General features: G+C 53.2%; 1 protein-coding gene across 4 annotated transcripts in view; it reads right to left on the bottom strand.

Moving 5' to 3' along the window:
* Positions 1–582: 582 nt before the first annotated feature.
* Positions 583–13,892, bottom strand: part of RPH3AL (rabphilin 3A like (without C2 domains)) — a 122,630-nt gene continuing 109,320 nt past the window's right edge. For 3 of the 4 annotated variants that reach the window (XM_043583500.1, XM_043583498.1, XM_043583499.1), the window contains 3 exons: positions 6,227–6,340; positions 4,335–4,481; positions 583–1,797 (listed from right to left, as the gene is read on the bottom strand). In XM_043583500.1, the coding sequence (XP_043439435.1) occupies positions 1,763–1,797; positions 4,335–4,481; positions 6,227–6,340 (296 nt within the window). In that variant the 3' untranslated portion in view covers positions 583–1,762. The remainder of the gene's footprint in view (positions 1,798–4,334; positions 4,482–6,226; positions 6,341–13,892) is intronic. The other variant, XM_043583501.1, reaches the window with a different exon arrangement.

The following is a 13,892-nucleotide window of genomic DNA, read 5'->3' on the forward strand; positions in this document are numbered from 1 at the left end:
TCCTTTAGGTCATTTTGGTGGAGTTTTGGGGGCAGAGGAAATACAAATGTGTTCGGTCCACTGCATTTAACCACAAGTCCTTGTCCATTTTACATTTGTGCATATAAATTTGTATAATCAGGGCGCCTGGGTGGCTCAGTCGGTTGAGCGTCCGACTTTGGCTTAGGTCATGATCTTGTGATTCATAGGTTGGAGCCCCACATCAGGCTCTGTGCTGACAGCTCAGAGCCAGGAACCTGCTTTGGATTCTGTGTCTCCCTCTCTCTCCATTCTTCCTCCACTCACACTCTGTCCCTCTCTCATAAATAAAAATTAAAATTAAAAAAAAATTAAAAAAAGTTTGCGTAGCTCATTTTGATTATATGTATACTTAATTTTTTTTTAAAAACATCAATGGCCTTGTTTTTTCCATTCAACGTGAGGTTTGTGAGCTCTCCTAACACACATAGATCTAGCTCATTCCTTTTACTGTGGCTTAGGGAGTGCTCCAGTGACCAACATACTATGTTACTTTCCATCCATTTCTCGATCAATGCATCTCAGAAACATAAGCGACTGTGTTCTGTTGATCAACACACTGGCTCAATGCAAATTCTAATCTTTATTGAATTCTGAAGCATGATTTGTCACACGGAAACAGTCTTTTTATGTCTGCCAGCAGCAAGGGCAAAAAGCTAACGGTGGGGGCCTGAGAGCCCAGAGAGAAGGCCCTTCCAGAACCAGGTATGGGGGCCAGTGGGAGAGTGGCAGGAAGGATGAGAGAAGCGGACACACGCACGCACATGCACACACACACACACACACTCTCTCTCTCTCTCTCTCTCTCTCTCTCACTCAATCTCTTTCTGTCTTCAGGGAAGGGTTTTCCAGAAGCAGTTGCTCACACTCTGAATTACTTATTTTTCATGCCAAACCGAACCTACTGAAGAGAAGTGAATTAAAGGCTCAGGGGAGCCTCGCACCCCAGCTGGGGACTCCGCTGAAGGCTGGTCTTCAATGAGTGAATTCACAGTATCCACCGGAACCCTTCCCAGCTCCACCAGCTGGAGAGAGGCTGAGCAAGACTTGGGGAGGCCAACAGAGGGTTCCAGGAAACCTAAGCAAGAACCAGGTTTTAACCATAGTGTCTGGGCCAGCCCCGAATGAAGGGAGGATGTTGCTCCCACCTTCCAGAGTCACAGGCAAAGGGAGGGTGGGCAAGCCTCTCATCCCACACTCTCTGGACCCACTGTTCGTCTCTAGGGGCCAAGCTCAGCTCTGAAGGGCAACGTTCAGGGTTGGACTCTGCTTCCATTAATACAAATATGGAGAAAGCCCAGCCCAGTGCCCTCCAAAGCCACAGTGCATGTGGGAGGGCCTGAAGGCCCTTGCACCCCAACACAAGACAAGAACAAACTTAAAATGAACATGGAGGTAGGCCGAGGGAGGGTGCAGGCAAAGGACAATAAATAAAGGTCATGGTGAGCGGAATGGCTGGGGGGTGGGGGTGGGTGAGGAGGGCTCCCAGGAGAGAAGGGTGCAGAAAGGCACTGAGTGAGGGGGGAAGCAGACCCAGCCCCACAAACACTGGTTTGTTGAGTCAGAGGTCATATCCAACAGGGCTGGCCAGCTGAGGGCTCCGAGACCGGTCAGGAAGGAGCCGGGAGGGGTCTGGGGACCCTTCCAGCTTTCTCTCGCTCTCAAACTCTTCCACTGGAAAATCTGCTCCATGCACCAATCACGCCTCTGCCAGGGCAGACAGAGAGGAACTTCAGAGGTCATGTCAGCAGCGAGGACTGGCCCAGGTGTGCCTTTTGCCTTTAGGGGAGAGGAAAAAAAAGGCCGCTCTAGGGTAAGTGGAGGCGGAGTCCGTCCCCAGTGACAGCTTGACCTTTGGGAATGAGATGGAGGTGACCGCAGGGAAGACAGGCTCCTTGCTGGAGTGACCCCACACCTGAAGCAGCTTCCCTTTCTGAAACTAAACAGGGATCTGCCAGGGAGGACTGGGGGCTGGTGCCCCGGCCAGAGCTTTGCTCCGTTTCATTGCATCGTTGCTGGCAAATCATCTACTCCCCGTGCTTCAGTGTGTCCATCGACACCCAGGGTAATCAACACAGGTGATCTTAGATGCCAGAAAGAGCAAATGGGCATGGCAATATAAAGCTTCTCTGTCGGGGCGTCTGGGGTGGTTTAGTCAGTTGAGCATCCGACTTCGGCTCAGGTCATGATCCCACAGTTCGTGAGTTTAAGCCCCACATTGGGCTCACAGCTGTCAGCGCAGAGCCCACATCAGATCCTCTGCCCCCTTCTGTCTGCCCCTTTCCCGATTGTGCTCTCTTAAAAAAACAAAAAAACAAAAAACCCCAAAACTTCCCTGTAGACCAATCCTCTTTGGGTTGTATCATAAGCCCTGGAGGCTCTCTACGCTCTGGGCCACATGGCCTCCATTGCTAGGTTTGTGCCAAAGACCTACTTAGGGCAGGCACTCCACACGGACACTGCATTTCACCCTCCCTGCAACCCCATGAGGAACACAGGGGGGTCCCCCCCGTAGCAATAATGGAATTGGGCACAGAGAGATCAAATATTAGGTTGAGTCACATGATTGCCGATATCTGGCTCTTTCTCATCTATAAAAATGCAATTTCATATGGTTGAATTTTATGGTCTGTCCAAGTTCACATGTCTGGGAGCGGCAGGGCTAGGACTAAAACATGGCTGATTCCAAACTGTCCTCTGTGGAGGGTTTCAGGAGGCGGGAAGGAGGGGAGAGGGTCCACTCCACAGCCACGGCCACAGGGCCTCCCTCTCCCAGAGACCCGCCCACCCGCCACCTCTCTTACATGCCCTGCCCTGTAGCTTCCTGGCACCATCAAGGCAGGAGAAAGGGGAGGAGGGGAGACAGGGAGTGGGTGGGAGCGTCCACGAGGTTTCCTGGAGGGTGACTGCCAGCACACATGGGCTCCTGCACCCCTAAATGCAGACTCCTGCATGGAGCTAACCGCAGACCCACACACGCACTGCGTGCCCACAGGTCTGCTGACCCAGAGGTGCCAGGTCTGGCTGGGGCTTCTTTCTTTCCTTTTTAAAAAGATTTTACTTAAAAAAAATTTTTTTTAATGTTTATTTCTTTTTGAGAGAGACAGAGCGCAAGCAGGGGAGGGGCAGGAGAAAGGGAGACACAGAATCCCAAGCAGGCTCCAGGCTCCAAGCTGTCAGCACAGAGCCGGATGTGAGGCTCGAACCCACAAACTGTAAGATCAAGACCTGAGCCAAAGTTGGACACTTAACCGACTGAGTCGCCCAGGCACCCCAAGATTTTATTTTTTAAGTAATCTCTATATCCAACATGGGGCTCGAACTTACAACCCCGAGACAGAGTCACATGTTCCACTGACTGAGCCAGCCAGGCAACCCTGGGTGCGGGGGCAGAACTGAGGACTCTCACCACGTGCCCCCCCGCCCCCCCATTGCATGATGATCCCTAGTTGGCCAGACAGGGACATTGGGCACGGCAAGGTGGAGCTTGGGTTCTTACCCTTGGTTTCCACACCTATCGAATGGGGGTAATAAGCCTGCCATCCACTACTCCAGTAGAATGCAAGGGGATCTTAGGGGCATCTGGATGTCTCAGTCAACTGAGCGTCTGCCTCTTGATTTCGGTTCAGGTTTGCAGGATTGAGGCACGTGTTGGGGTCCACACTGAGCCCGGACCCTGCTTAAGATTTTCTCTCTCTCCCTTTGCCCCTCCCTGGCTCTTGTGCAAAAAAAAAAAAAAAAAAAAAAAAGAATGCAAGGGGACCTTAGGGGTCCAAGGGCAGGCTAGGCTCTATGCTGCCAGCTCCAGGGGTCCTGAATTCTCCCTCTGATTTAGGTCTGGGCTGATTTGGGTGAGTTGATTCGGCTTCCTCAGCCACATGCTAGGTTTCTGGAGGTCAAGGACTGTCTCCCATCTGCCCGCACTGGGCACACAATTGGGCTTGGTGAGGACTGGGGTGCCTGGCACACAGTAGGTGCTCTTGAAATGGGAGTTACTAAGGCCTCTGTGGAGATGGGGAAATGCTTTGAAAGATTACATGTACAAAGCAGTGGATGGTAACAACCATTGTTATGATTACTAAGAAGGGAGGGGGTGGTTGTCCTTATTTTGGGTCCCTCTCTGTTCATTGCAGGCAGGTGTGGGGTCTGGCTCACCTCTGTTCCCCCCAGTGCCTGGCATGGTGCTCAATAAACACAGAATTGCAAATGTCGTGTAGTACTCTCCAGTTTGGGCAGGTTGAGTGAGGGAGGAGGACCACCGGGAGCGGAAGAGGGAGAGGAGGAGGCTGGGTTAGATGGAGCGGCTTGGTACTCACCGGGGCCCTTGGGGTCTGGCCAGGGTGGGGTGCCCAGCTGCGGGTCTGCAGAACCAGTCCCGGTCTCACTGGCCAGGTTTCTCTGGCTCTCCGAGAGGTGGCTGGGCTGGCAGGCGGGCCTCATCTTGGGGGACTCCGTGCTGCCGCCTGGAAGAGACCACGGGTGGGCTCTTTGGGCCTTGAACTGAGACCGGGATGATGTCAGCCTGATAAGGAGCTGACGTAAAAGCTTCTCATTTGAAACTGTGATGGGTATCTATGGGATTGTCTGCCCGGAGCCCCTTACCTGCCGCCCCCACGTGCCTGTCACGTTCTGGCGTGACCCCACCTTCTGGCCAGGGCTGAATGGTCCAGGATATATAAAGGCCACTGCATGGGCCCTTGGGTCAGCTCAGTAAGGAACAAGCCACCCACATGAAAACTGGCAACAAGGAGGAGTTCTTCCTGACTTCATAGAATGAGGAGGGGGAAGGGCGTATACCTCCGTTTAACCCGATGGGGTTATTACTTTTAAGTTTATGTATCTATTTCAGTAATCTCTACACCCAATGTGGGGCTTGAACTCACGACCTGGAGATCAAGAGTTGCATGCTCTACCGACTTAACCGACTGAGTCACCCAGGCGCCCCTCCTTCACACTTTTAAAAGATAGAATCTTTAGCCTGAGGGGCCTAAGAGATCATCCAGTCCGGCACCGGTTGTCTCCTGTGCTGCCTCCACCTACTGATACTGAACACTCGGATAACTGTGCCAAGGAGGATTCTGACGCCATGTCAGGCTCTGTGGGAAAGAGTATCATGATCCACTAGTAATGTCTGCCATGGGCACAGGCGTGGGAGTAGAAGTGCGTGTGCCAGGCACCTGACATCTCTGATCTAGCCTGAACTGCTGTCCCCATCGGGAGTTCCTTCCCTATGAGCCCTGGCAGATCACCCAGCCTTGGCCCCAGGACAGCACCGGAGGCATGTCATTCCAGTTTGGGGCAGTTACTGTAAAGCTCTTTGCTTATGCCCTAAAACCAGCCTTCCTGAAATGTCTTTCAAATATCCCACTTCTAACCTCTGGAGTAACTCTGAATGACGTTGGTCCCCAGAAGGCCTTTTATGTGTTTAAAGGAAAGAAAAATATGCCCGAGGCCTTCTCTGCACCAGCCTCAAGACGCCGTTAAGGCTCTTTCACATGACAAGGTCACAGAGGAGAGCTCCAAGATGTTAAACTCAGGAGAAATTTTGGAGACCACCTGCTAAATAGATGGAAACAGAGGGGGCACCTGGATGGCTCAGTCAAGAGACTGGCTCTTGACTTTGGGTCAGGTCATGATCTCATGGTTTGTGAGTTCGAGCCCCGTATCTGGCTCTGAGCTGACAGGGTGGAGCCTGTTTGAGATTCTCTCCCTCACCACCCACCCCTCCCCCCACCCTGCCCTGTGCTCTCTCTCTCTCAGAATAAATAAACTTCAAGAAAAAAATAAAAAGAAGGAAACACAGGCCCAAAAGGTCAAGGTATGTGTATAGGGCCCCACTGTAGTTTCACGGCAGAGCTGAGCCCAAAGAACTTCGTACCTGATTTTTGCAACCATCATCACTCACAAGGCACAGTCTCATCTTGGGAAAGCTTGCAGTGAGCTTGGGGAGGAATTCTGGGTGTGCAGGCAGGTTGGCTAGATCCGCCCTCCTTCCCCCGCCCCTGCACATACACCTGGGGCTCTTTTTCCTCCTGCTCTGCAGTGGTGCTAATGCTTCAGCTTGAAGCATCCCAGCCCCCAGGCCCACTTCTCCTCCCTGATCTAGAACAACTCCATAGACACCTGCTGGGGAGCCACAGCCCAAGGAAGCAGCGAAGCCACTTGCACCCGGAGCTTTGGAAACGAGCAGTGTACTGGCTATGCTTACCTGATTCCCTCTGGGGTTTGTCACCTTTGGGGGCCCTCGCCCCAGTCGGAAGGAGTCTGTCCTCCAGGCTGGAGGAGCTGAGATCCGAGTCACTGTCACTGTCACTGGAAACCACTGGAAAGAACAGACACCAGCATAGGAGGTTACCGCTGCTGGTCACTACCAGCAGGCATGCAGGTTGGAGGGGCCAGGGCAGGCCTCCCCTCTGCCAGCACTTTCGCATATGCTAACTCACGGATGCTTCACAACAACCCCTGGAAGACAGGGTTACTTTCGTTTCACATGTGAGGAAACCGAGGCCCTCGCTCAAGGCAGTAAGTGGGAGAGCTGGGATTAGTTCCCTAGCAGGCTGGCTCCACACCCTGTGTTTGTGACCACTCTGATTTTACTGGAAGAAATGAACTGGAAGTCAGCAGGCCTCGGCTCTCATCCCAGTTCATCCAGTAACTCGCACTGGGGCCCTGTGAGTGCAGAAGGGAGCCAGGCTGATGGGATTGGAGTCCCAGGGGAGGGGAGGAGAGGGAGCTCTCATGGCGGACACCTACTGTGGTAGAAATCTTTTCTGGACTAAATGGGACCATATTTGGCTGGTTAATCCACAGTGGGAGTCATAATACAGGATACATTCAGAGGCTGAACATTCTATTTTAATTTTTTTTAAGTTGATTTTGAGAGAGCGTGTGCACATGCACACAGGGTAGAAAGAGAGGAGAGAGCGAGAATCCCAAGCAGGCTATGCGCTGCCAGTGTCGAGCCTGATGCAGGACTCGATCCCACGAACTGCCAGATCGTGACCTGAGCCGAAATCAAGAGTCAGACGCGTAAGCGACTGAGCCCCCCGGGCACCCCTCCATTTTCATTTTAAGCACAGAAACGTACGTCCATCCGCCAATGTTTTGATGTAGGGGTGGGTGCTTCTTTGAGAGGGGCCCACACAATCTTCCATGTCTAAGCTGCATCCATACTGCACTGTGATCCCCGGGTTCAGTTTCTTTAAACTGGAGCACAGCTTAAAGACACTGGCAAAGCAGGAGGAGTGCAGAATCCGTCCCTGTTTTTTCCATTTCTTTCTCCTGCCTTTTACAGTCGTCCTGCCCACACCTGATTCAATAGCTTTTTTAAGCAAGTAGTTTCCATCAAGACTTTCCAAAGTCCTGGTTTTAATGAAACGACTGTCTTTTCTGGCTCTTTTCATCAGTTTATGTAACATTTAATTAAATGATGTAATTCTAATACCAAGTACAACAGCACAGAAAGGTTTGGGATCACAGGTAAGTAGCTCTCACAGGTGACTGACTCTGTGGATGGGGCAAGAGTCAGTGTGCCTTGGGGCGCCTGGGTGGCTCAGTCGGTTGAACGTCCGACTTCGGCTCAGGTCATGATCTCGCCGTGCAGAGTTCGAGCCCAGGGTCGGGCTCTGTGCTGACAGCTCAGAGCCCAGAGCCTGCTTCGGATTCTGTGTCTCCCTCTCTCTGCCCCTCCCCCCTCTCCCCCCGCCCCGGTCAAAAATAAATAAACATTAAAGAGTCAGTGTGCCTGGCCAGAGAGTACAAGACACCTGGTTCCAGAGGGAGGGTTGGAGGGGCTGGGCACCCTCTGCCCGGCACTATGCCAGGTGCCTAGACAGCATTATCTGCCAATCAGCCCCGTGCCATTGGGACTTGTCTGGCGGGACACGGGACTGGAAATAAAACCAGTCTATGCCAACGGTGGCTCATAGGTTGCGTCTGACCAGCTGGGCTGCTTGAGGAGCAACTTGCAGAGGGGGATCCTGAGGTGGCACCAAGAGCCTGCAGGAACACCAGACTGGTCACGCAGGGAAACCCAGAATGGGCACAGGGGCGGGGCAGCAGCGGCAGGACCTAAGCCATGTAGCTTCTAGCCAGATCTAAGGCCTTCTGGAAAGCCTCTGTGCCTTCATCCTGGGTCACCTTTCAGCAAAGGGGGTCACGGGTCACAGAATTCGGCAACCAGAGGGATGGAGCTGGCCAACCATAATCAAGAGATTCTCAACCCCGCAGCTTCCATAGCAGAGCTCTTCTCTCCCCCTCATCGCCACATTCTGCCAGTTTCACCTCCTAAGTGGTTCTCCAATCAGTGGCCTTCTCGCCATCGGTCACGGCCCCTGCCTAGCTCAGGGCCTCAGGGTCTCCGGTCTGGTCTCCCTCAATAACTTCCCACCCGGGCCCCTCCTTCAGGCACGTCCGTCTGCTCAGAGGGGAACGCTCCAGCTAACACACAGATCCTAGCTCGTCCCTCTTTAGACGTTCCCTGTAACCCACAAGCCCATGCTCCTGATCTTCGTCTACTTCTCTAGCTGCATCCTGCACAATCTGCTCTCTTGCCCAGGCTTCTCCACACCTCTCAGAGTTCCTACCAAACTGCCAGTTGGTAACTCCTGCGGTTACTCCCTTCCCGCTGCCCAGAACGCCCTGCCCATGGCTCTTCTCCTGGCTCCTTTTTGTTTATTTATTTAGTTAGTAATCTCTACCCCCAATGTGGGGCTCGAACTCACAACCTCGAGATCAAGACTCACATGTTCTACTGACTGCGCCAGCCGGACACCCCTCTCCCGGCTCCTTTTGGACACCATCTCCTCCAATCACCCGCGCCTGACTGGCTGAATACCTGACGCATTTTGGTATAGCCACTCTCGGCTTTCAGTGTGCGTGTGTCTTTCCCCCAGCGGACCCCCAGGCTCCTGGAGGGCAGGGGCCAAAGTGCACCCCTGATTGAGGCTGGTGAACTTCTCCTGCACAGCCTGACCCATGTGGGTGGGGCGAGAGTGACGTCAACGTGGAAGTTCCCAGCTTTTCCTTCCTTTATCTGCTCAAGGAGTTTGCTTTTTCTGCTCTCTTTCCCTCCTGGCCTTCAAGAAAGAGTTCTGCTTTGGCTCTTTGGGCTTTTGTGACGTAGACTCACAAGGAGCTGGGAACTCAGAGGGGCTGTGGTCCATATGCCCCTTCATAGTATTTGAGAAATGCAACGGCCTAATTGAGTTTGCCATTGCTTTGCAGGTCCCGGACTGGGTTTCTCTGATCACGACTCCACTGACCGAACCTCATGGGCATTGGATTTATAAGCATTTACGTATTTTTGACTCAGTCAGCCTGACTAAAGTGACTAAACACCAACCCTGTGGGTCTCCAGACAAAGGGAGTGGGAAGTGGGCAGGAAGCAGCCAGCAGCTCCCTGTGCCTCCCTGTCTCCCTTGGGGCAGCTGCACAGGAATCAGGGAGGATTCTGCCCCTCCATGGCAGGGGGTCTGGCAGCCTGATGAGCAGAGAGCAAGTCCCTGAGGGGAGCGGGGACTGATCTCCACATTGGCTTCCCCAAGTCTCTGGCAGAGATGCTTATGGGTAATCTCATTCTTCTTGACCTGGAACGTTCCATCTCTCTGATGTTTCACATGCACGATCTTCATAATTCTGGGCCAGCGGGGAGGGGGCATGGGGCTGGGGCAGCGGGGGCCTGGGGGACATGTGGCTCCCTGATCTTGAAACAGTGCCTCAATCCAATGCACAGATGACAAAGGGCACAAAATACCGAGAGCTCCAAAGGAGACGATGGGAAAGGGTGTCCAGGACTCAGGTTATGGTGGTGAGTTTTTTGTTTTTTTAATTAAAAAAAAAATGTTTATTCATTTTTGAGAGGCAGAGAGAGGCAGAGCGTGAGCGGGGGAGGAGCAGAGAGAGAAGGAGACACAGAGTCCGAAGCAGGCTCCAGGCTCTGAGCTGTCAGCACAGAGCCCGATGTGGGGCTTGAACCTATGAACCGCAAGATCATGTATGGTGGTGAGCTCTTTATCCCACTTCTTTACCCTCCTCCCTGGTGTGTCGTCTGTCATATGTGCACAGTGTTGGGTCACATGAGTCCCGGAGTGAGCCTGAACTGTAAGAAGGACTATGCCGTGGTACACTGAGAGAGCAGCTTTTGTGGGGAGGGGTATGTCTTGTCCAAAGCATCCAATCTCTGGAGGCAGAGTTCGGGAGGCAACGCCCTACGCAGTTCCCGTGTGCCTGTGCTGTGCAGGGTTTAGAAAAAACTAAATGTTTCCCAAGTTAGTCCGTTGACTTGTTCTTTGTCTCCTTTTATGGACCCCCGGTGCCCACAGCCATGGAAAGGGGGGAATGGTTCCAGATGACAGGTGAATTTATGAAGGTGTCACAGAGCAGAGAACCGGCCAGCTGACAAGACTCCTTCCCTTAGGCTGTGTCTCCCTTGGCTGGCGCATCTTTGCTCATTGCATCTGGGATTTTGAGCCGGGGCCAGGCCTCAGCTTAGAGGTCTTTGCAGTGCAAACCCGATCCCATTCTAATCCACCGTAATAAACTTTACTTGAAAGAAAGAAACCAAAAGAAGCCAGCAGTGTCCACGCCTGGCCTTGGCATTTCCTGTCAGTAGGAAAGAAACACACCAAAAGGACACTGCTGAGAATGTCCCTGGACAGGGTCCAACGCAAACGCCATTTGCCCAAATATTCCTCCAGCAGCAAGGGATGAAGTTTTTCTTCTTCCTCCCCCTCCGACTGTCACCATAAAACCCAAACCTTGGCTAATTTGCCATTCGATTGCCGTTGCCACCCTTCTCGCTGCGTAGCAGCTGTGATCGTAAATCTTCCAGGTCTATTAACGACGCTTTTAGGCTCATAAATCTTTTGGCCCTTGCTCTTCCATCCTCAACAAAACACTGTGTCTGAAGGCTGATTTTTTTCCCTTCGAATTCCCCAAAGACAGTCTAGGATGGCTTGGCGATGAGTGCTTGTATTCAGCCCACGCCTCATTTTTCAGATTGAAGATGGGAAAACACCAGAGAGAAGACTGTCCCACTAGTCTCCCAAGGAGGAGGAGTCGCCAAATGGATTCACTTGGGCTCTGCCAGGAGGCAGGGAGGAGGGAGGGCCTCCTCCACCACGGTGGCCTGAGACCCCGGACCACTTGCTCGGGGAACTGGCATCCCTGAGATTTTCCCAGCATGCCCCAGAAGGGCTGTCCCACTCTGCTCGGCTCTCGTCCTCAGCAGCGGCTAGCCCCAGCGCCAGCCATGCCCACTTCTCTGGGGATAGGCCAGCTTTTTTTTTTTTTTTTTTTTTTTTTTTTCCTGGCTCACTCTTAGATGGATTTGCAATTTGACTGTCACCATGGAAACTTAGAGTTTGGGTACATGGAGGTGGGGGAAGTCTTCCCTTTTGGAAAGTCTTTCCTGATTGCCTCAAAGGACATGTGTGGCAGCTGCCGTCCTGTGAAGCCACCCTGCCCGGGATGGTCCAGGGCACAGGCAGGATGCTGGCCGCTTGACCTCACAGCACTGCATTGGGTGGGGGCACCTGGCTCCTGGCTCTTCTCTGCCACCACCTTTCCTTGTGACCGTGGGCATCTCTCAGGACTTCATCACACAGAGACCAACCCAGGCAGCTACTGGGTCTGAATCCTAGGATTCAACTTCAGATCAGCTCTGTATCATCAGGGGAGAGACCCCAGGGTCCCTCTCTGGTTGAGAGGTGGGGAGATGGGACTTCTGGGCCACAACACCCGCCTGCCTGGCACAAGGACAGCCCGTGAGCTTGGGAGGCACTTGTGAGCTGCTGCTCTACTTGGAGGCTCCCAAAGCCCCCAGAAACTACGGGGAATTAGAGAGGAAGAGAGATATTTTCAGCAAACATTCTGCCAAGGCAAAGCAGATGGTGGAAAATTTTGCCTACTAAAAACACAATAATTTTTTTTAACGTAAAGGAAAGATGCTAAGGCCCTGGGGAACGCACAGACATCCCCAATTAGCCTTACCCAGCCTACCAGGCTGCAGAGGCCGGTCGCAGAACTGTCCCTCCTGGGACAGGCGAGGGCTGCCTCACCTGCAAACAAGGCCAGGCTGCTGAAATCCCCCTAAGATGCCCCCCCCCCACCCCACCAAGTCTGGGGCTCTGTATGGTGGTGCCAGGAGGAAGGTACGGGCTGGTGGAGATGCACTCTGATGGGCTCCGATGGGTCCTTTTCTGAGCTATGAGCATTAGCAAAGTAACACAGGCAGTGCCTGGAACATGGTAGGAGCTTTTTATTTGAGGGGGTCATCCTGAACTCATGGCCCGCACCACCTGGTGCAGGGCTGGCCTCCAGAGTCACCGTATTCAGTGCCCCGGCCAACCTCACAGGGGTGGCCTGGCCTCTTCCAAGGGGCTGAGGTTCCTAGGTTGTGATGTACAGGACACTGGGAACACTAGACACCTTCAGGGGCCCTTTGCAGGCCAAGCTGGGATTTGAGCCCAGGCCTACCTACTGCTGAGATCTCTGTTCTTTCCTCCCCACCCTGCAGGCAGGGCACCCCACAGTCTGGCCTCACCCTAAGGGCTCTGCTCCCTCAGGAGTCCTGCCCTCCAGGCATGCCCTCCCCAACATGCCCACTGCAATGTGAGAGACTTCTAGTTCACTCCTGACATCTAGGGTTGAATTCTGGCCCTGCCTTGGACACTCCTGGGCAACGACCTTCATCCCTCTGAACCCCAATCTTCTCATTTGTAAAATGGAGACAATAATAACTCCCCAAAATAAGATCAAGGAGGACAAAAGGCATTGTAAGTTTAAAGAGCTATACAGGTGCCTGGGTGGCTCAGTCGGTTAAGCGTCTGACTTCGGCTCAGGTCATGATCTCACGGTTCACGGGTATGAGCCCCGCGTCGGGCTCTGTGCTGACAGCTTGGAGCCTGGAGCCTGCTTCAGATTCTGTGTCTTCCTTCTCTCTCCCCCACTTGCCCTCTGTTTCTTTCTCTCTCAAAAATAAATATTAAAAAAAAAAAAGCCATTCGAGACCATACATATTTTTAAAAATTAGATTCCACTTCATCCTCCAGGAACTCATCTAAATTATGCCTCTACCGGAAAAGTCTTTCCAGCCCCGGAGAAGGAGAGATGGAATACAGGCCTTTGCTCACTCTCCCCACCACGGCTGGCGCGGCTCTTCTGGCCCCTCTCGGACACCGCCTGGCATTGCATTTCTTTTCCTACAAGTGCCTGCCTTGATTTCCCCACCTGTACCAGGAAACACTTGAGGGTGGGGCCACATCTTAATCTGCATCTGACTCCTTCCCTCAGCCCCCAACACTGAGCTTTGAGTCAAGCAGGCACAAAGTGAGTAGCTGCGTGCTTTCTGAAAACACCCCCCAGGAGAGGGTACAGCATCGTACAGAGACAGCAGAACCAACCGGTGGTCAGCAAGGTGGTGGTGAGCCAACTCCGGCTCCAGAAGGGGCACACTTTCCCGAGAGCAGACGCCTCCTCACAGCCTCCTCCCCCTTGAAGGACACTCAAGTGGGACAAGCCAGGCTGCTGGCGGCCTCAGCCGGAGCCAGGGACAGACTAATGAGTGGAGGAGCTGTCGGAGACTGGTTGTCATGGGCAAGGGGTGAGCGGGGCCTGGGTGGGGGTGGGGGGTGGGATGCCCTGTTCACACAGACTCTGTTCTTCTTTCAAATCCAAGGCCAGGCCACAGGAACAGGTTCTTCCTTTGTTTGGAAAACTCCCTCTAGGACTCCAGAGAGTCAGAGCCTGGACAAGGAGAAAGGGAGCCTCAAGGCTGGGGAGCCTGTCCTCATAGGAATGGGTCCTGTGAAGTCACAGAGGTATAGAGCCTGCCTCCCTCCCTCCTGGACCCCAGAGTCCAGGAGATCTCGGTG

This window comes from Prionailurus bengalensis, chromosome E1 (genome assembly GCF_016509475.1).
Source record: "Prionailurus bengalensis isolate Pbe53 chromosome E1, Fcat_Pben_1.1_paternal_pri, whole genome shotgun sequence".
NCBI lineage: Eukaryota > Metazoa > Chordata > Mammalia > Carnivora > Felidae > Prionailurus > Prionailurus bengalensis.